The sequence below is a fragment of the Pungitius pungitius genome, chromosome 7 (assembly GCF_949316345.1).
Source record: "Pungitius pungitius chromosome 7, fPunPun2.1, whole genome shotgun sequence".
NCBI lineage: Eukaryota > Metazoa > Chordata > Actinopteri > Perciformes > Gasterosteidae > Pungitius > Pungitius pungitius.
In genome coordinates, this window is record NC_084906.1 from 14,633,885 (window position 1) to 14,657,092 (window position 23,208).

Consider the following 23,208-nt stretch of genomic DNA (forward strand, 5'->3'; position numbering starts at 1 on the left):
GGTTCAACCCCCTATTCTTTTTTTTCCAGCAAACAACAATGCAAGGTACACGTTGGCAGTTAAACAACTATTTATACTCCTCACAGAAAGTAACAACCAGCTTGTTCAAGAGGGCTTCCTTGTAGAGGAGGAGCCTGTCTGTCACAAAGACGACCGCGACGGCCATAATTGCACCTCACACATATCCACACACACACACACACACACACACAAAGAAAGACTGCTACCCACGGTTGTTCCAGGGCCATCCTACACTGGGGTGTTTTGACTCTCAATTTGATTCCATTCACGATGAAGCTCAATGCGGCCGATCCACTGTCATCCACACACCACGCTCTCGATAGGTGGTCTCTGTGTCACCCTCCAGAGGCACTTTAACAACTGTGTAATGACCGTGTCGCCAAATACAATGAGGAATGGGCTTTCTTTCCATTTCATCATTCATTTTTGATGGGTAAGTTGTGTAGGAATCAGTTCTCAAACTTGAAATGATATGTCTTTTTTCCCTTGGTACAGTGGTGGGGAAAGTCATCTTTTCTTCAACAAATGTTTCCACTCTAAGTGCTTCTTGGGGAGCCCATATGTGAAGACAGTTTCTTTTTAGCTCTTTCTCCTAACAGTCAGGCGGGTGCTATCTGATTAATACTTGAGGATGAATTCACCAGTGAATCATTTCATGAGCTCTGAGACACTCGTCCGTAACTGGAACATATCTTTTGACACGCCATCCCTCCCTCATAGCTCCACACTGACTTGGGCTCTTTCTCCTATTCAGCAGAGCAATGCATCATTTCACGCACTCAATATGGCGGTCGACCTTGCACATCCTGCCCACTTGCAAGATAAAATACATTAGTTTTCACTGCTATTTCATTTCATGGATTCTTATTCTCCTTGTTCTCTCCGAACGGGATAATACGAGAGATTTATAGGACATGATTTGTAGGAATCTGTGTTCAAGTTCAACTCATCACCAGCATAATGAGGAGGTAATGCTAAAGCTGCGTTAGGCTGTAGTCCTTAAAAGTCCATAATAGAAGAGAAGTAGTAGCGAGCTAATAAAACCAAAGATACGCAGCATTTCATAAAATACATGCCAGTCAATAACATTGATCTTAATACTAGCAAACCCACAACAGACAGAATATTGCCATTTTCTGCTGAAGTGTAATAAGTTACTTAGTATGCCACAAAATAACGGGTAGTAATATAATGCTCCATTTGAGTGCATTTTAAAAATCCTTGCCGGGACACATTCCTGATTCCTAAACTCTTTTCTCCTTTTTTTTTTCCTCACTGGTTGCTCCATGATTTCAGAACAGTCGGTGTAAAAAGCCCGTGTTCATTATTGTCAGCCAGCAAACGACTAATTCCTCCTGTGTCTTTTTTTTCAACATTTTGTTTTAATGCTGTCCAGAGAACCCGATCTTCCCGTGAGCGTCCGCCGGGCCCAGTCATTCAGGGATGAGCGTTCCCAGCGCTGCGTTTGGCCTCCACAGGAGTCAGTGAGGGAGGGTGGGTATGAAGCCCATTGCCCGCTGGGCTGCAGAATGAACACTCAACCTTTCCTCATTGCAGGGAGACGGGAAATGTTAATGGTTTTTATGATTGCTTGTGTATGGAAATGCAGGCATTCAAATAGGAGAACGATTGTACAACACTAAAGGAAACTGCACCATCACCATGTTGAATTAATTCAGCGTATTTTGATATGTTATGATCCTTTTTGGGTGAAAAAAAAAAATCTGCATCAAACAATGTTCTTTTAAACAAAAAAAAACTGACTAACAATCAGAAAAGGAGGAATGGTGCAAAGATCCAGCATCTTTTGTGATCGATGGATTGAATAAGCAGTTATTTAAAACACAGATGAAATCAACGAGGCTAAAAGGTGCCTCACAACATCTCCAGTGTTTTTCCCTGCATGTTGAGCTGCAATCACAAACACACACACCCACACTTTAGGTTTCGCCTTTAGCATCCATTTTCCTCCATCTCTTTTTTCCCCCCCGTGACTCAGGTACAATCCCACAGTGTGGGAACAAACAACATCAGCAGCAACAATGGCAGATGAGGAGACATGTCGAAATGACTACCTACACGTGCGGTGATTGATAAGCGTGACAAACGAACACGACGTTCATTAACCATCTAGCCGGCGCCGTCTCTCCTGCCCGGGGGGGTGGGTGGGGGGGGGGGCGAGCAGTGACTGAGACGGAGAGAGAGGAACTCTTTTTCTCCCCCATCAGTCTCTTCCGATTACTGCTCAGGGAAGGGAGGAGGGACAGAGGCAAAAACGGAGGAAATGAGGGCGGAGGTATAGGCAGAGAAAATCTCCTCCGGGGCTAAGCCGAGGTGGGCTGGGGGATAAGAGCTTGACCAATTAAGCTGGAGGACTCCTCGGAAAATTGGAGTGAACAGCGCCAGTCTTTTCATCGAAGTTGGCTTCCATCGAGCACATGAAATGGGAAGTTGAAATGGGGATTGCCAGCTTGGTGATTGTTATACCTCAGCTAAAATCAGAAGGTGTGCGCGAATGTGTGGGGTATATATTTCTAACATGAGTACGCACAAAGAAAAAAAAAACACAACCTGGTGTGAAAAACACTAGGTGTTGTTCAAGGAAACTTCCCGTTACCATTACCTCTTGTTGGAAACACTTACTGTTATTTCTTTACTTTTTAAGAAACATCAATTATTCTCATGTGGACTCATTATAAAACCTTGAACAAATTAAGCAGGACCATCTTTATTTGGATTAGGCCAACAATGCACAAGATGGTAAAAATGATATAAATATTTTTAATTATGTTTTGGGTGATACAGCTTCACGAACAGATGGTTTGAAGAGCCAGCACGGCAAAAAGTGTTGTTAGAACCTCGCGTGTAACGGAAATATATCTGATGGATACAAACCGGGGTCAAACCTGCAGTGCTATTGCTTATTGGCTAATTAAAGTAACTGGTTGATTGATCATTAACAAAATATTGTGTTGATGAACAATAAATGCAGAGTGTAACACCCACGCTAGTAACTTTTTGTGTCTGAAGCATTTTATTCCCTTCTACCTGTAACACCTGCGGCAGATTTTTCCTGTCTCTTTTAATTACATGAATTCCTTCCTCCCCAAACTAAAAATAATTGTGTATTTTAGGACATTTCTGTTAACACAGATGCTCATGTTTAAATCACTTGTTGGTTTCTACACAAAATAATCTGAAGGAAATGCTTGAGTACACCCCTCACACCCATTTACATAGCCAGACTAAATAACAGACATTCTAAGTAACAATTGGGCCAGATCCAGTTCACTCTAAGATTTTAAGTGTTACTGATTTAGCTCTTTACAACCACTGACCACTTAGCTGATACATTTTTAAATGACTTTTCTGTTGTACAGTGAAGCTATCAAGAGAAAACACAGACTTGTAAAGGCTCTGCTCCAGTTGTTATCTATTAAATACAAATATTCCATCTGCAATCATACGTAGAAGCACAGAAAGGTAATTTATTTGCCATCAAATAGGCTTTTTATTTAATTAGTAGTGCTTTACTGCTTTACTATTTGTCTATTCGCAGATGACACTGATTATTCATAAAGTGACAGACACACACACACACACACAGTACTCTGACAGGTAGTGGCAAAAAGGTTGCATGCTTTCTTTCTGCTCCAAAGAACTCAGTTTGTGTTTCAGCACAGCGTTAAACACACAGCTTAAAGTGGTACTTAGCTGAAAGAGATCACAATGCCTGACTAATGGCTGAACAGCACAGAAACCCACATGGTCGAAAACAAAACTGGCACAATTGAATCCAAACCTACGGCCATCCAACTCATTTAAAATATGCAGAATTTGGTCAAAACCAGCCATGTCAACATGTGCACTCAGCCATGATGCTTTCATCCACGTTCCTTTTGACACCAAACAGCTGTCTCCCAGTGGCTGCTGTGCTTGGAAGGTGTATGTGTTCACTTTCCCTGGGAGAATGTTTTTCAGAGTCACAGTTTATCTCATAAGGGATAATGGCATGCTTTTTCCTAGAAAGATTTAAAGTGACTGTTCAATTTACACAAACAGGACTTCCACTGCTTAAGGATAAGGACCTGCAACTTCAGAATAGTGACACTAATTTAGTTGAACCTATTAACTAAAGGACAGTCTGAAAACCTCGCTATATAATGGAGACAACAAATAAACTACTCCAACCCTCACATTGTGTTTCCACTTAGAATTCACCTCAATGTATGATGCACTATTAAATATGCATGCCTGCTTTCCCCCTCCCCAACTTGCTCATCAATAGCTATCGACTGGTTCTAATATAGCTTTCCAAAGTCACCCGTAGGGTGAAATCTAACCTCTGGGTTTTGTTATTTGCATCGCGAGTGCTGCGCCGATTGCTTGCCATTTCTCATTAAGCGCAACAGCAGTATCGGCCTCTCTTCCATAAGTAGAGATCATGAGAACGAAAGGGCAGCGTGTGTGTGTGTGTGTGTGTGCGTGTGTGTGCGTGCATTAGAGAAGATGCCAGAGAGGAGGTAAGAGAGACAAGGGGGAGAAAGAGGACAAAAGATGGAGAGGGCACGAGAGTGAGATAAGGGAATCAGAGAGACAAAGCAACGATAGAAGCAGAAACAAAGAGATAAAGAGGGGGAGTGGAGGCACAGGAGCACAGGATGCTGCCTCCTCTGACTATTCCGAGGGTTTCTTTGCCGCTCTGCCTTTGAGGCCTCGCTGGTGTCACATTAAGATCATCCATTTGAGGATCTGAGACAAGCCTTTGATGTTTCCGTGCATACACAAACAGGAGAGTGGAGTGCTCCTTTGACAGTTGCCAACTCTACAGGAATATGTCTTTGTATTCTCCGTCTGTGGCCTGCTAGGGACGATGCTATTATCACAGGGCGCAGCGCGAACTGCTGAATAATTGAATTCACCTGTTCATGTTTCATCACTGAATACATTAAGTGGATTTCTTTTGTCACCAACACTCGTTTTTTAAAACATTGAAGAAAATATGTTTTCCAACCCCTTCCTGTCTTTTCTGCTGGATGCCAGGTAACAAGTGGAGAAAATAACTGAAATGCCAGTAAACAGCGTAGGCTTAGGAAAAAGTTAGTTTGAAAAAGTTTGCGAATGTGGGGACACGGATATTGTAAAAGTCTTTGAGAAGAAAAAGTGTTGTGTTCTTTCAACAATGAAAGTAGTTGAAATCCACTTCACATCAAAGGAGTGTACATGCAGCGGGTGGAGCTGTGGACTGGAGTGTGTGAACACCAGAATCCAAGGAGCTTCCTATTTCTTGTCTGTTGATTGACCTGGTGAAACACACTGTTAAGCACTACAACAATACAGAGCCTTTTCACTTTCATTATGATTCCCACATGCATAAGAGGACTATTAATGCATGTTTTAATGATCAATTAAAATGACCACTTAGTCCTCTGGTTGATGACTTGTCCCTGCATGTGTACACTAAAATACGATTAACGGCAATAAGTCCAAATCGGTGCGTGAGGCAGTTGTATTATGACAAGAACGCAGGAATGGGGACACAATCAGTACCAGAAGCGTCTACAACTCTTGCGGTTACCCTGACATTATGTAACCAGTGTTATGACAGAATGACTTTTAACTGATATCCCTGGCAAAGAGCTTGAATTAGCCTCGTGGAAGACACATGAAGCCCTCACCAGGACCGTATGTTATGGCAAGAGGCTCTACAGGGAAGTTGCTCGTGGAGCGACATGGGTGTTGCCTTCCGATGAACAGTAGCACTGGTGTAAGGGGATTAAATTGGGGTTTTGTGGAAACCTTTGCCGTCTTGGTTTCAGGGTGTTGAGCTAACCAGTTTGCCATTCAGAAAGCTTTCTTAACCGTGTCAAACGGTTCTGCAGTCTATCACTGATGAATCTACAGTTTGGCCTCTGATTAGTTGGCCTCTTGATGCCTACTGTTGTCCTGAAAACCACGTAAGTCAAGCCGCGTCTTGGCATTTATCGGAGCACGGCTGACCCGTGGAGCGACTTCTGTAATTGACGTTCTTACCCCAGAGTGAAAAACGCTGGTGTTTTACTCCAGCACACGTGCAGATGTAAACATTGAAACAAAACACCCACACACACACACACAGGTACAGACTTTGCATTTGTATTAACCAATCCACATTCTCCAAAATGGCGAGGAGGAACAAAGAAACCACCTCTTCTGGTGATGTGTGGGCACCCGGTTGAAGCACTGGGTTGAACTTTAGCTTTTCTCCTTCAGCAACAACGCTGCAGCAAAAGTGGAAACCCTTGTGAGGACATGTAAGCCCACACTGATCTCCACAACACTCTTTCATTCTCCACCAGTCCAGTTCTCCACGAGCAGATCAGACTACAACTTACGGATGAGAGGCACACTGGCATTAACCGTCCCTAGCTTGTTGGTGGCGACACACGTGTAGTTCCCGTAGCGATCCTCCGTCATGTTGTTCACTGTGAGCACTGATCTGGAGCTGAGACTTTTGATGTCGATGCCTTGGCCCTTGATAATCCTGAAAAAGCAGAACGGAATCACAAAATCACGATTCCACTTTCACCCATACACACAAATGTTGAAGGGCAGAACAATTGTTTGTTGTCCTTTAGTGGTGGTTCAGAAGCACTTTATCACACTCTCCTACATATCAATTTATCCCTTGTTCTCGTCGAAGGACGCTGTGAAGCACTGAGAGGGGAGAGGAATGACCTAGAGATGAACCCGCTCGATGCCACTTGACACCTTGTTCGTTGTTGTGTTGCAGGTGCAACGGGGATCACAATACATCCTACAGCTGGGGCCTGTTTCAGAAAGGAGGTTAAGTGAAAACTCTGAGTATGTTAACCCTGAAATGAGGGAAACTCTGAGTTTTCTGTTTCAGAATGGGAGGTATGTTAAACCTGAGAAAGCAGAGTAAGTCAAGCCTGTTTCAGAAAGAGAGGTAACTTATACTCAGAGTCAGTTACCATGGCAACTTACTCTGTGAACCTAACCTGGTCGGGAGCAGGTTTTCTTCGGGAAACCCAGAGTTTATTTCGTCTCCTCCCCTTTTTTAAAGAGGAAGTGGTATTTAATCACCTCATTCATTCTTTCGGTATTCATTCATTGCGCACATTTCAGTCACGCAGAGCGCATCAAATCAAGTGAATGAAATGGCATGTCCTTTTATGGACGATCCTGTGGATGAAGAGGCTGCATTAATCCGTAGGGAGTTGCATTTACGTCGGGAGAGGATTTTGAGACCCAGAGTGGATTTTTTGTCATATCCATATTCATTTTTATTTGAGCGGTACCGTTTTTCTTTACAGTCAATAAGATACATCCATAATCTCATCCATCCTTACATCAGAAACATCAGCCATCGCGGCCGTGCTCTAACATCCGAGCAGATGCTTTGCGTTGCGTTACGTTTCTTTGCAAATGGTAGTTTTCTGTATAACATTGGGGATGCAGAACATATCAGTAAGGCTACTGTTTGCAGAGTTGTAAGGAAAGTGTGCCTCGCTCTTAAGCGCTTTCTCCGAATTTTTGTGCTGTTTCCTGGGCACAAACCCGTGAGAGCCATCAAAGAGGAGTTTCACAGGATTGCAGGTCAGTGATGTATAAATCGGTTTAAATGAGGCTAACCTGATAAATGACGTTCAGTTAAGAGCATATTGCTGCGACCCCTGGAAGTAAACTAATAATAGAATTCCTTTTAGGATTTCCGAATGTGGTTGGATGCATTGATGGCACACATATTCCCATCATTGCACCTTCCGAAAATGAAGCGGACTATGTCAACAGGAGGTCCATCCACAGTATTAATGTGCAGGATTGCACCTACATGAAAATTAAAATTAGGTTGAATAACACACTGTTCTTCCAGTTTCACTTCTGATATTATAACAGTTGGGCAAGTCACTTATATTACTAACTACAACTGGCTTCTTCAACAGTGTAATTAGATTAATGTAATAATGACTATCTCTAGAAAGTATTGGTCTACTTATTACTAATTACTTTCTAAATCCCATATCAACTTCAACCACTTGAACAATACAAGGAGAGACAAGAAACTGCACTTTTAATGCTTTCAAATAAACATTATACAATTGCATGAATTATTCTTGAAAAAATATATCTTTTAAATTTGATGTTAAATCCACTATTGTTTTATACAGAATTGCTTTATAGTTTATGCAGCATTTAATGCAATTACATCAGATTTTACTTTAAATTACGGAATTAAATTACAGTTTTTAGAATACATAGAAATTAATTACACACAACACTGTATAACAGTAATTCAAATGTAAACTTACGCATTGACTCGAGCAGCTATTTTCTCCCAAGCTAACTCTCTGTCCTTCGCCGCTGCAGCCGTGTTGCTTTTTTTTTAAAATATATGTTCGTACTCTCCATATGCTTGCATAAGCACATCCAGTTCTGCTGGTGAAAAATATGAAGACCTCTTTTTGTCTGGCGCTGTTGCCATGGTGACTCGTAATATCTGCGCTCCATTGATAATGGCTTTTTATAGTTGTGGTGCACGCGCTTAACTCAGAGTAGGTCAACTCAGAGTGGATTGAACTAACTCATTTCAGCTGTTCTGTAACCGAAAACTCAGAGTTTCCCATCTCAGGGTAAGTCAACTCAGAGTTCAAGTTTTAACTCAGAGTTGGTTGAACCTCCTTATTGAAACAGGCCCCTGGAGCGCCTGCTAGATTTGCTGTTACATTTATACTTGTTTACTTTGGTGGTCATGTAGCAAACATCCTCGGGAAAAATGCCAAAACATCATCAGCTTCCTTCAGGAACCCCTTGGACACGGTCTCCCCTCTCTCGCCTCAGCAAGGATGTGAGTTTGTCATGAAATGTATTATTATGCACAGAGGAACGTATACGTTTGGAGAAAGAGAAAACGTCAAAGGGTACTGCTCCCTTCTCTTCTAAACTACACTGACTCTTGACCGGGTTATCTCTTAACATCTCTGAATGAGACGGGTTTTGGTAGGTTTCCCTATTTTTGCCAAAATTGGTGTCATCTAAATAATATGTCAGATTCTAACAACTAATGGTGTCTATATGCAGAAGCTTAGTAATATCATTCAATGCACATGAATGCATGAGTTTAGGATTCATACTCAATTTATTCTAATTTGCAACATAATATGATTTTAACTAACTATTAATCATTAAAACCGCTAGCAGCAACCGGCCGTCAATATGATCTTTCAAATTGTGGGATTCTTGTGGAAATTAAAGCTTGGTTTGTTGTTGTGGTTTGTGTTAAAACGCTCACATTTTGGATTGTAAACCATACAAACCTCCAGAGGGAAGACATGTTTCTACCTTGGCCTTGCCATGGCCCCCCCATGATGTTGAGCTTGGCTTGAGTTGCTCCGAGAGACACTGTGAGTGAAAACACCATGTGCGACCTTATGTCCACCAACTATCCAAAAATCTGTTGTTCCCTCTCCCACTGCGGCCTCCTCGAATGTTTCACACGTCACTGATAATTTCAGCAGGAGTATCGTCTCTTTGCTGTTTCAACATCAAACCAGTCAATTCTCCCCTCAATCATAGTGAAAGAACCCCACCCCCCCCACACACAAACATTCACCCAGTCCCATTGTAAGAAGGAAAGAAGTGACACATACAGAGAACGATTTGGTTGTCAAAACTGTCACACGAGTTCCGACAGAGACGAGCTGGCAGCCGGCAGCACAGCGCTCCTGGTGCAGCTGCATCGACCTCGCACCGAAATAAGAAGTGGACTTCATCACCCACACGCGTAGTCACTGTCACCGCTGATGTCGGGCATGACTAAGTATTGCTAATAATGTCCTTTTTCGTAATGACAAGTACATGAAGAAACCTCCATTTAGCCACGTAAGAAGTCACAAAAAGAACAAGTCCTTGAATCAAGTAAAGACTAGAATCATGCCAACTTGCCTCCTTAGCAATTGAATAAATTGAATCCACCCCATAATTACAATTAGCACAGTGTGAGCTGATGATTGGAAATTGTGCTCACCAGGAGTGGGTAAATGATGAGTAATGGGGGTAATTTGGTTTCTAAATTCAAGAACTGACACTTGAAGCTAGACTGATTGATGTATGTGCCGCGAATGGTTTAAGCCGGTTGCAGGCAAACATTTTATTAGGAAGCGAGGTGAGGACAAGGCACGAATGACTCTTGCAGGAACACATACGTGGGACCTCCTCGGAAGAAACCAAACGCAGGACAAATGAATGCATGGTCTACGGTAAAAAGCAAATGAATGGAAACCTCACCTTTCCTAGCAGACATTTACGTTACTTGTTCTCAAATTATAATGAATGATAACGTATGATCTGCTAATTATTGCGTCATCATGGAACATTTTTGTTTATGGACCTTGTGAAAAATCAAAAGAGTAATAACAAATAGCCGGTTAAGTGGCTGATATATATATCGGGACAACTTAGATTCTGTAAGCCCCCAAAGAAATGTCTTCAAGGCACTTCTTAGATCGAGTGTGAAAAGACGCATCCTCTTCATTTCTATATGGGCTCAAGCACGTTCGCCTATAAAACCGACGATCCATCCCATTCACACTCACACTGGATGTGAACTGTATGCAACTTCATCACAAATTCACGTGCTCGGTCTCACCTTACTTGTGACCGAAGCTCCTTGTTTGCGGTCTACTTTTATCTGTTCCCTTATCTGGTGTTTGCTGAGTCAATTTGAGCTGGAGCAGCTGTGAAACCAATTGACTTAATGATACAATTTGCATTTAATTCAATATTTAGAAAAAGCAAAAATACTTTTTAAAGCAGGAGAAGGAATTCGACATTTCTACCTTGCTAATTTCCATTTTTTAGGAAACTAAGTAAGAGCAATAAAGGCGAATGAAGTGCGGCCTGACAAGTATCTTATTACCGAAAAGGATGAACTGAAGACGTGTTTTCAATATGTTGCTGATACTGTCACAATGGGCTCACCTCTTTTCACCCTTGTACCACTCGAATGTTGGAGAAGGCACCGCAGCCGCCTCGCACCTCAGCAGAGCTGTGCGTCCCAGGCCGACTCCATGGCTTTTCATCTCATGGATAGCTGGGGCAACTTGAGAGAACAGAGAGAGAGACGTTGGCGGGTCAGTCGAAATAAACAAATGCATTATTCCCCCCCCCCCCCTCGAGCAAAGTCGTAGAAAGACATGAATCACAAGGGGAAGTAGGGATGTTGAACTTGAATATGACAACCTCCGACATTGCACACATTATATAGCGTAAACAGTCCACAGAGGCGGTGCTGGGGAGGGAAGAGGGCATCCATCCTTGATGCCAGAAAGAAAAATGAATTGCACTGCATGGTAATAAATGACTTAATGGAAGTTCACAGACTCAATGGCACGCGCGGGTTCAGTGAATGCAAAATGAGGCTCCTTTCATGTGCTGAAATGTGGTGTAAATCTCTTTGCCAGTGTCACAAAGGCAGCTTTTACATATGGACATTTTCTAAAGCGGCCCATTCCTTTGTACTTCAAATATTCACACTGCTTCTATAAAATTCTTGAAAGAAATTTAATTGATGAATTGAACTTGTATAGACTCATGAGAAAGGCATATTGTTAAATACAGCATGTGGTTGGACAAAACATCCGGCATTCTTGCCATCCGCATAGTCACACAATAAGTCACGTAATACAAATGTTTCATTTGTTCTTATTGTGAACTTATCCACACGCAGTAATCCTGAACTGAAAAACTGTGGACAAAAAAAATGACAATGTCCCTTTTTTTCTAAAGTACCTGCTCCTTACGAAAGTGAATGCATTCAGGGAACCATGCCCACTGGTATTATCGTGAGTGGTTTCCTGTTTCTCCATCACAGCAATCAATAGAGGCTTGGGGAAAAGGAGAAACAATCATAATAAAGCACTGGGCTCATCTGACATTGAGTATTGTCTTGACGAGAATCAACTCCGGCCCATCAAATAACAAAACGGCTCTTAACACACAATCAGAAATCTGACTATATGAGCAGAATGACTTTGTGCCATTGAGAAAGATTAGGATTACAAAGTTCTTAGTCTTAGTTAGAATCAGTCCTGCAGCTCGAAGGGAACCTCCCAGCCATGATTCAGAGTTAGAAAGTTGGACCTGTCAGTCTGTGCCTGTTTCCAATGAGGGAGCTCGGCCAAACGCCTTCAAACCTTTCCTTCCAATTGCATTTGGAGATGTTCCTAACGGACGGCCTCGGAGAGGACTGATTTATCTCCGGACAACGGGCTTTAATCCACACCAACTGCAAATAGTGCCAAGTTGATCCAATGGATATGTCAAAATAGCCTATTCCTATGAAATAAGACAAACTTTTATTTAGAAGAAGGTGCTTGGCCACATGGTTCATTAAAGCATGCGTGTCATAGGATTTAGATAAGACACATTACAAACATTCAAAACGTTGCATTGATGTAGTGAGATGAAACCGATGTGAGATACATGTGATCATGCAGGAGAGACTAGGCACCCTGAGATGATGGATGCACTTCCACCAACCTTCTTCTGATTACACAAGAACCTGCCGTATATAACGGGACTATATGGGACTCTGCTAATGAAGAATCAAATAGCCCTGAATCTTTTAATTAATGACCTGGTTACTTCAGATTACAAATATTACTACTGATAATAGAGAAAATATGCATTTTGTATTTTGGGGTAAGCTGTCCTTTAATGGTGACAGCAGCATTGCAATAACCTGCCCAAAAGCTCCTTGGCAAAAAGGTTTCTAACATCGTCTTTACCGAAAGAGCTGTACAACAACCTGCAATAGATATTAAGAGAGTTCCTAACGCAATAAAGCATAACATCACGATACTTAAAGAAAAGGAAGAACGAGGAGAGACAAGCACAGACATGTAAGCCAATAACAAGTACGACAAAATCAATGCAGTCTGCTGACCGACGGAGGCTTAGAGAATCCTTACCATCTGCTCCTGGTGTCACTGTGCGGGGCCATTGATTACCTGGAGCTTGTGAAAGCACCAGGGTGACCTGGCTGTCCTACTGTACGTTGCTAGGACAGTGGACATGGCGGCCCTGGCAGGTGTGTCAATACTTGAAACCTCACTTCATGGGCAATTGTCTTTTTATGTTAAAACTGAAAACTTAACCTCCCCCAAACTGTCCGTCGGAAATTGCTCCTTTGATGCATCCGAGTTTCCTTTTGGAACTGGATCGGCTGTATGTTGAAAATACACTGAGCTTTATTCATCAGACTCAGAGGATTTCAATTAACTTGGATTATTGTTCTCTATTACAGTTTGGTTCAAATTCTGGCAAGCAGAGTTACATACCCTAGGTAACAGTAACAGTCAAAGGTTTGCTCAAATGTTCTCATTGATCAACCTACAGTACGAGCACTTGGAGCGCTCCCTACTAATGGTAAAGAAACTCTGGATTCTTAACAGAAACGGCCCGATGTAGAGACAAATCATCTTTCTCAACAACGGCAACCTCTCATAAAAAATCAACAGCGATGACTTTAAGAGGCAATTGCTTAGAATGAATATGTAGTTGGGGTGAAAGTAATCGTCCTTCGCGATATTCAAGTCATTTAACTATTGCGACATGTCAGAAAGAAAAATGTCCCCCTAAACCTGGTGGGTGATCCAAAATACTGTTATATGCATATGCAATAACATCAAGTCTTTCCAATTTAGATCCTGGCAATGGGATCTGTTAAGACAGATCACTGCCATAAAATCCAGTTCAATTCAATATTTCCAATTTCAACACGCTGGCACGTCCTACATCATCATATATTGTGCAATACACCATCAGGATTTTGAGAGTAATGCAAAGTAGTGCACTAAAAATCCTCAAGGCCCAATAATCCAGGTAATTTAGTATCCAGAGCATGCTGTGGTGATGCTGTAAATCATGCCTCAACTCGTGGCGATTCCACCAGATGGGGGTAAGGGGTTCGGTCCAGGAATAGCACAGGCATGGCAGAAAGATGGGTGCTGTGAGGCCCCGCCGGGTGACAAATGGCCAGATGTGGGTCGATCACAATTACATCTGTGTTACGCGGCGCCTGTCATCAAAACAATTAAGAATGGCTGCAATTGTACTTCTCTACAATGAATGTTAAGGGTAACTAAAATTGTTAACCTGCATGCCATCTAAAAGGAATGGACAGGGTTTGCTCAGAGAGCAGCGCACCTTAATGAACAAGGCTTCACCGGGTCGCTGATTTATTTAGCCACAAACTATTGTTTGCCAAGAGAACGCAAGCTTTTTAATTAAAAGATCAATTAATAACCCTACCTCTTCAGCCAGATTTGAAAATGGGTTTTCATTGCAATTAGAAGATGGACTCATCAGTGCATGACTTATCAGCTTACACACAGAGACACTGTTCCGCACTGCCATCTGTGGGCTTCATTGTCCTGTTTCTTGTCGAAGAGGAATGGTTCTCTTGCCAAGATTTATTAATTAATTAAGATTTCTATTCAGAACAGCGAGGGAACATTGTGTTCCATCTTTTCATACAATACAAGGGATATAAATAACCGGCTTAGTGTGCAGGACTGCGCGGGTTGACAGCGCCAGGGATTCCAATCTATTGTCTTTGTTAAAACACTAAACGGTTGAACCTACAGAAATGCCCACCTGTCTTGCAGCGTTTACGTATTCTCACCTAAGGAGGACCACACCCCTGACCACAACATATAGAAGCCCCACAGGAGGCTCCACTAGGTCACCTCTAGCTGAGTAAACACACACGTCGTTCATGCCCCACAGAGTTTGATGCATTGAAGGCGTGCGTCTTTTGTCAACATTATGAAGCTGTATGAAGGAGTAGGTTGCTGTGCGTCTACCTGTTTTGTTTGTTAACCTGTGCTCAGGAACATTTATTCTGCGGAAGATCATGATTACACTTATGGTGCGTTAACCTTAACTTTAAATTTACCCGCCTGAGTTTACTCGCCCGACTAGTTGTAGTTAATCCGCCTTCATTCACGTGCCCTTCAAAGGGGGCGTGGCTTATCTCTGTAAAGAGAGTTATCATTTCCGTTATCCACCATGGAAATAACCACGGCAACTGCTCTGTGCTTGTTGGGAAATTACACAAACGTCAGAACCACAAACGCCCTTGCGTTTGGGTTCATGACATCATCCGTCGCCGCACACGTGGCGGTGAATTTCACCGAAGTGCGTGTGGATGACTGCCGCTTCCAGCTAGCCAGAAGCCAGTTTGATGACGTGTTGGCACCAATTAACTTCCAGGCGTTCAATCTGTCTGTCTCCCGTGAGCGGCACATTCATGAACTATATCCACGCTTGGGCAGCAGGACGGCGGTGACGGCGAGCGGAGCATCTCGATGCTGATTGGCTCAAAATTCTCGTTCATCCGCAACCATTCAACCGAAAATTGGCCTCGCGTTTGGTGTGAACGCAGCATTATTCATGCCCCACGTGCAGCAAGGACTCCAAATCGCAATCAAGACGAGAGCTTTGGAGAGATGTAGGATTTACATCCAAACAGCTCTAGGCTACTGGCTTTAACTCTACTTAGGACAGGATCAGAAACCAATTGTAGGAAGTATTCTACTTTGAGTTGAAAGCCACATGATTTCAACGGATAGTGAAAACTGTCGACAAATGCTCAGCTGAGTCTGTGTGGCTGTGTGTTCAAATACTCCCGATAATGAATGAACATTTATTCTACCTTTGATCCACCAGCGCAATCAATCCTTGCACTAAGTCAGGCCTGGACACACACAGCCTCAGGCACACACTGTCACGGTTTGGGTCTGCTTGTCTTATTTTGTAGCTTTCTTGTGTCTCGTGTCTCTGGGTTAACTTCACTTCCTGTCCTGTGATTGCCTGATTGCTTCCACCTGTGTCCAATCACCTGCACCTCCCTTGTGTATTTAAGCCCTGTGTGCCAGTTGTCCTTGGTCGCGTCATTGTCTTACGTCAGCCGTCGTTGGAGCACGTCATGGATTAATTTGAGAATAAAAAGCACTTTTTTGGGAAAAACTCTGCGCTCTCACTTCAACCTGCTCCAGCCCGACCCTTCTGACACACACACACACACACACACACAGTATGTAGGACACAGTAAAGTAAATGTCGTATACAGCCATGTAAATGTTGTGTTGGGCCAATATTCACCCGGTTTTAATAGATGCTAATGCAGCGCAAACATGTTCGCATTGCACTAATAGCTGTTTGACTTTCTTGTTATGACTTGACATTGTCATACAGTTAGGGTCATAGTGATGGGTCTCCGGACCACGAGTAAACAGCCTCTTATCTATTGGAGATGCTCATGACTCCCCTGAACAACTCTGTCAGGGGAGCTAGAGGGGCATGTTGTGGGTGTGTCTGTCGGGGGCTGGGCTTGAATTCCAAAAAGGCCCCGATGACGGGCGCTTTAGAGGAAGCCGTTGGCTCGAGGGGAACAGAAGGAAAGGCGAGGTAAAGAATTTGACGTATATTTCAATCATGCAAAGAAATCCAGCGTACCGCGGCTGTAATTGCCGAAAGCACTTTGATGCACATGCTCATAATTCATAGAAAACGATCACATATGAATTAGTGAATTGAAGTGCTCTTCTTTTTATTAATGGCCACGGTGAATAGGTGAGCCACGTTCACAGCTGCAGCCGACTGGAGGAGGCGTACACAACATACACCGGGCTCTGCAGAGCAAGCGAAGGCTCGCCTTGAAGGACAACAAGTGATGTTGAAGGAGGGAGCGATGCCCATGTTGTGTCGACAAAGCAAAAAGTATGGACAAAAAAAACAAAAACAAGGCTGTCAGAGTTAAAGGGAAGGGAATCTAACGCCGGAACGTTAGTTGCCGCTGTCGGAGCGGTTAGCTTTGTTAGCTGTGAGGCCACGGTTTGGCATCGACGCGTTGAGAGCCGTCGAGAGGCTTCCAGTCTCTGATCTTGAACCCCTTTAAGTGTGCTGAAGACAAAGTGTTTGCCTTCTATTTTAACTTCCTCAGGAATGTGGCTGGGACTAATATATAAAACATGTGGCATCGACATAAATTCAGGAGGGGCATGTATCCTAAAAAAAGCCGTCGTTTTCCGATGCTGCGTTGAAAATTCAAATCTTTGTTGCAAACAAGGCCTCAACTCTTTACATGCCTTCTTTACATATTTATTCTCAGCACATTTGTGGCAGCTTTTTTTAATTACTGCATAGCCAATCGATGAACATCTGGCGCAGTTACAGGCGGCTTTAGTGAGAGCATCTGAAACAGATCGAATAACACAACAAGACAGGTGGTTGTCTGTGTACTTTCCATGAGTGACTTCAGTTTGTGTAAACTGTCAAATCTCATTTTGCAACATGAAGCTTGAACTGCGCACAGTCACTCATTCAATCTGAGGTGAGCACGGACGGCTTTTACCTGTCTAAGCTCCAGAAGAAGGTCAGTCAACTTTGATTTCTCGGCTTGAAAAAGAGCGTTTTTACAATTGTTTTATCTGTATGTAGTTAGTAGTTCATTCTGCAACAAGGGGGGGGGGGGGGGGCTTCATTAATTAATCAAACCCTGGCTTTTTGTCCCACGGTTGTTTCCATCTCATTCATCCCTCAGACCCAACCAGCGAGATGTAATATTTATGCCTTTGAGTCACACTGTGCGGTGAGAATTCCAGCCAATAACGGCACCCACCTGCAGTGAAGATGAATATGTAAATATGAAAAGTAGGTCAGAGATCAGATTCCACCAGGATAAAGATCACCGCTGAAATATCCTTTCGCCAAGCAGGGCTTTTCAGCCAATCTGATTCCAGCCTCCCCCTCTGGATAACTGCCAGGATCCAGGTTTAGCTCAAAAAGGCATTTGGTTGTCATTCATCCATCCCCTGATGTATTAAGACTTGACAAAAGGGCACGCTAGTCATTTAGTTAATGCAGTCTGATCAATGCAGTCTTTTGAGCCTGTTTGAAATTCAAAAAGAGGTTACATGAACTGGACTCAGCACGGAGGCAATGCCTGAAACCTGCTGCGCTTTAACTCATCATATCACAGAAGGCCAAATGGCCGGCTTGGTGTCATGGCGTGCCTACTGTTATTAAAACACAAAACATTCTAAAGCTTTAATTTGTTTTCATTACTATGGTTTGCTTATTTTAATTAGTGGTCCTTAATCTGCAATTAGCCTCGAGGTCACCTATACTCTTAGCTTGAAAAAAGAGGGAAGTTGTTTGGACCTGTATTTAATTAGACTGTTGTTAACCCGTGAAATCTCAGTGACACTCACTCCTGTGCTGTCTAATTGGAGCGATAACAGAGAAACAGCGGCGGCATGACCGACCGATGTTTACAACTTAATTCAATTTAGCTGATCCCTAAAAACGACAGTTTGTTGTTGCTTTGGCAAAATTCTCAAATGATATTGAAAATTTTAAACGAGATTGTACAAATCTTGAAACAACAGGGCACAACATGAATGGATCATTTTTTTAAAGGTGTCACGGTTTGGGTCTGCTTGTCTTATTTTGTAGCTTTCTTGTGTCTCGTGTCTCTGGGTAACTTCACTTCCTGTCCTGTGATTGCCTGATTGCTTCCACCTGTGTCCAATCACCTGCACCTCCCTTGTGTATTTAAGCCCTGTGTGCCAGTTGTCCTTTGTCGCGTCATTGTCTACGTCAGTTGCCGTTGGTGCACGTTCGTCTGTTTGGTGAGTCTTATGTTTTGGAATAAAGAGCATGTCTGGAACTCCTGCGTTTGAGTCCTCCCTTCCGCCTGCACCAGCATCCCACTCTGACAAAAGGAGCTTTTTCCCAAGCGTGGAGTGATTCTTTTGACTCACTATCTGCAGACATGGTCCTAACGGGCCAGAAACCGGAAAAAGTGCTGACGAAGCTAAAAGCCTTCAGAGGAGGACCAAAGGCTGTTTCCCCAATGACGCCTTTGGTCGGTATGACGTCACACACACACACACACACCGAGCCACTTCATTCTTGCAGACATTACTTCTTTTTATCTGTACAGAGATCATTGTTTTCTACTTTAAATATGCTCTGAATCTTGTATTGTTACACCAAACAAATCAGTATGAAGTATTAGTCTATAATTTGCAATATAGCTGATCCAAACAGGTTATGTTTGCAGTCAAATAGGTTTGCACTCCAAATCATGCGTGAATCATTTAACTGCGGCCATTCAATGATTACAGTAATATTGACTTATTTTGCAAAGCTGCTAGATTGTTAAATGGACTGTAGGGTAAAACTTGAACTTAAATAATGGATGGGGAGGGTCACATATGTTACATCGTCCAACCTTGCCCTCTGTCAATTTAGTCGACAGGTGCTATTCATGAGTATGGATTTTGCCGAACACTATAAGGTAAACAATGAATAGAGGCATACTCCTTCAGTAAGGATCGGAGGTGCAGAGTGTGAGGACAGGCCGATAGAAGGGAGTCACAGAGCTGTGGACGATGCGATTAAGCGCCGCCTTGCAATGACAGTGCAGTCCTAATGTGAACCATGCTGCAGTCTACAGTACTCCTCAAGGAAGACCATACTGGAATAATTCATGTTACACACCCCAACGGTAAGTAATACAGCACAATTTGAGTATTAAACTTATTCTGTACAATAATAAGTCAATAAAAGCCTAGTAATAATATAGTAATAACATATATTTGTTGATTCTAATGTGAAGGAGTCAACTACCTTGGTCTTGTCAACCTCAACAAAAGCTAGTGAGCTATGAATGCATGCAGCTATGAAGGACGATGGCATCTTTAGAAATATCGACTGTCAGCATCTCCATGAGAGATCGTGTTGAAAAGACTCCAGAGGGCCATAAAACAACTTTGCAAGGTGCTATTTGATAGAAACTGTGATGGAGGTATTGGTAACTCTAGGTAAAGCCGCGGTATGCGCTACACCCAGTATACTGATTTTCTTTCATTATGACACACTATATACCATACATAGTACAGTACACTATAGGCCTGTTCATACTTACTGGGTTATATCGCTATGGTTCTACAGTAAAAGAAGTGATTTGATAAGTTGTTAAGTGGGGAAATGTGACCTGTCATATTGGAGATCTCCTCAGAGATCTTATCCCTGAGAATCCCTTTTGTGTGGCATAAAGTCAATTTCTGCCATCCAAATGTCGTCGGCGAATGGTTTGCTGTCGCACAAACGATGCAGGTAGTGTTTCATCCACCATGGTCCCCCTTCCCGAATCAAGCCCAGGAATGTTCGGCACAGAATGTGTATGTTCAGCCTCAAGGCAAACTGTACATTTGAATATGCATACTACCAAAGTGTTAGGTATGCCACAAACATATTGAGTATGTCATAATACGCAGTGTTTGAAATGCAGGTTGCCGAAATACAGCAGGATGTCCCACCCGATCTCCTTGGGTATTCCATCTCACAATTCTCTATGCAGCGAAGGTATGAGCAAAGGGGTTAAATCTTATGCAGAAGTTGCCCTTTGTAAGTGCAGCGACAGTATGTGCGTAAAATGTTTGTGATTTGGAAAGCAGCTTAAAAGGCGTTGCTTGCTGCGATGGATGTGTAGCCAAACAGAAGTGTCAGACTTGTAGTCTGACTGTAGTGTAGCACGTCTGCTTTAATGTGCTACAGTGTTAACATACGCATTGTTTTTTTCTTCTTTTTCTGCATTGATGTCGATACAAAAACAGCAGACATTAGAAACAATCCACTGCAGTGGATATGTGAGTGCAATCTGTAATTCAAACCGCGTACTGTTGAAATTAGTCTTTTAATTAATTGAAAGTGTTCAGTAGTTAGAACAAAATTAGTATTCAAGTTCTGCAAATATTCTGGGTCAATACTTCGATAGGGTCAATGTACATCATTACAGGCTTTTTCATAATTAAGCAACAACAACCAATGAAACGTCAATATCAATAGCAGTGTTTCCCCTACCATTATAACAAGGGGGCGCCCTCCCTCCCCCACCCAACCCTGGAAAAAGTCTGAAATAAAAAATAATCTCTAATCTTTATTTTTTCCCCCCTCCACGCAGTCCTGCCCCGACACGTGCGCATATATGTCTGTATGTGCACCGTTCGCCTGACTAAGTGTAAAGGGAAACACTGAATACTGTAACAGTGCTTTCTGCCATCATTGTGTGTGGGGACTTAAAACCACCTATTCTTCTAAACACGGGAGAGTAAACCTGACACTTCTCCCAGGAGAAGAACCTTCATGAAGTCCAGTGACTGCTTCTGTCAGCTGTGCAAACGAGTGCCCCTCCAGAGTAACATCTTTAATAACGTTCGTTTGTTGCTTCGTGCCGCGTAATTAGTTCTTATTTGAGTTCCGGGTGTCAGCTAACGTCTTCCTTCTTCAATTCAGCGCTTGGCACAGCGGGCCGCCATCACTAGCCCACGCTCCCGGCTGCTCTGTGAATGCAGCTTGATGTGTGACAGTGAAGCCTGAATGATGCAGCGGTTTTCGGGCGTGTGGTCCGAATGCTTCTCTCTTGCACCGGGGGAGGGAGGTGGGGGGCGGGGTGGGGGGGGTGGAGCGGAATCAGTGAGGAGCGGCACACGGCTCACCCCGCTGTGGCCATATCAACCCGCTCCAGTGGACGACTGTAATTCATTGATCCTCCACCTTATCTTTGTATATGAGCACGAGTCACGGGGTCTACGGAGGAAGGACGGGGCACCTTTGAGGAAATATATCCAAATACGAGATATACAAAACGTATATATATAGCAAACATTTCGAGAGGTGAAACACTGACTATATTGACGTGCAATGTTTATTCCGGTCTTGTAGTTGCGCAGCACTTCGAATGCCAAACAGCTACAATATAACACGGAGGGCGTTGTGTGCAAGGGGCTCGGGAGGACACAAAAAGTCAGACTGTGGAGTTACATGTCATCCATAGCTCAAACACAACGTAGAGAATTATGAAACATTCATGAATTCAGTGGGAGGGAGCCTTGGCTTTTACATTTTGTTGGAGACACAGGCTGCAAAACCAATTACCGCAGACAGATTCTTTTAATAAGACTCGTCAGTAAGACGTGGCGCTGTATATGTACGAAGGGAAGAAGAGCTCAGGTCCAACACAGCTGCCTTCCGAGGCGTGTACATAATCTCCATCTTTAGTAATAATCATTTACATGATGCTTTCTGCGTTATATTATTCTCTGATCCCTCAGGGTTTATGCAGTCATTTCAAAACCCATTGGGTTCTTTCAAAAAGACATTGTCATCGACATTGTAACATGCTGTTTTGCTTAGTTCCTGAAAAGGAGCATATGGATATTGCAGTTAATGGGGAGATAACGCTTTCCAATAGACTTCAGTGTATTCCCTGAGGTTTGTGCCGCTTTTCTTTGATAAAATTATTCCAACATGTTTTTGTTTTTTTTAAATTAATCTATTCAAATTGAGTTCAGATTGAATCTGAAGTATTGTGTATCAGAATTATGTTAAACATCATATTTCAAGTTCTTTAGTTAACAAACCATTCAAAATGGAATCCACAAACAATATTTGGAGAAGTCTCCCGTGTGTTTTATCCCAATAACACAGGATGAGTGACTGGTCAATGACAGGAACCGCTCTGTAACTGTAAGCTCTAGATAACTCTGTGCAGCGGGTAAACACTGCCTCCACGCTTGAAGAAGGCGTCGCGCCGATGCTCGTGCTGTGGTGACTTTGCCTGACAGTAAAAGAAAGTCTTCCTCATCAATTGACTCAGTTTGGAAACAAAGCCCACATAACCCTGTGGCCGTGGCTTTAAAATGTGGCGTCTGACATGCCTTATCAATCATTGTGAATATCTCCTTTGTTCGGCAGCATAAAAGGCACTCCTTGCTGTCGGAGCACTTTTCATCCTTGAACCCGTGTCTCAGATGAGCTATAAATAACTGGCATCTAGAAGTCCTCTCACACCCAGCTCATTAGAGCCAGGCATTACATAGATATAATGGCCACGGTTCTTGGTTCGAAAACAGAGCCAGTGTCTCAAAATGCAGTTAAAGCATTTTGGGGGATTTTAATTTGTTTAATCTTCAATACGGTGCATTAAAAATAAAAATTAAACTTGCATAATTAGCGTTCAAGCTATGACTCAGTCGGTAACTGGGCCAGGAGTGCTTTTTCTTTCACTCTTCCTCCCCCTCCGTCTTTGAGGCCGAATGCATGATGAGCTTC

At 42.9% G+C, this 23,208-nt stretch overlaps 1 protein-coding gene across 3 annotated transcripts in view; it reads right to left on the reverse strand.

The window, feature by feature from the left end:
* The window catches only part of negr1 (neuronal growth regulator 1), a 121,546-nt gene that overhangs the window by 25,979 nt on the left and 72,359 nt on the right, over nucleotides 1–23,208 (reverse strand). For all 3 annotated transcript variants that reach the window (XM_037468790.2, XM_062563254.1, XM_037468791.2), the window contains 2 exons: nucleotides 11,002–11,122; nucleotides 6,396–6,544 (listed from right to left, as the gene is read on the reverse strand). In XM_037468790.2, coding sequence (XP_037324687.1) covers nucleotides 6,396–6,544; nucleotides 11,002–11,122 — 270 coding nt within the window. The remainder of the gene's footprint in view (nucleotides 1–6,395; nucleotides 6,545–11,001; nucleotides 11,123–23,208) is intronic.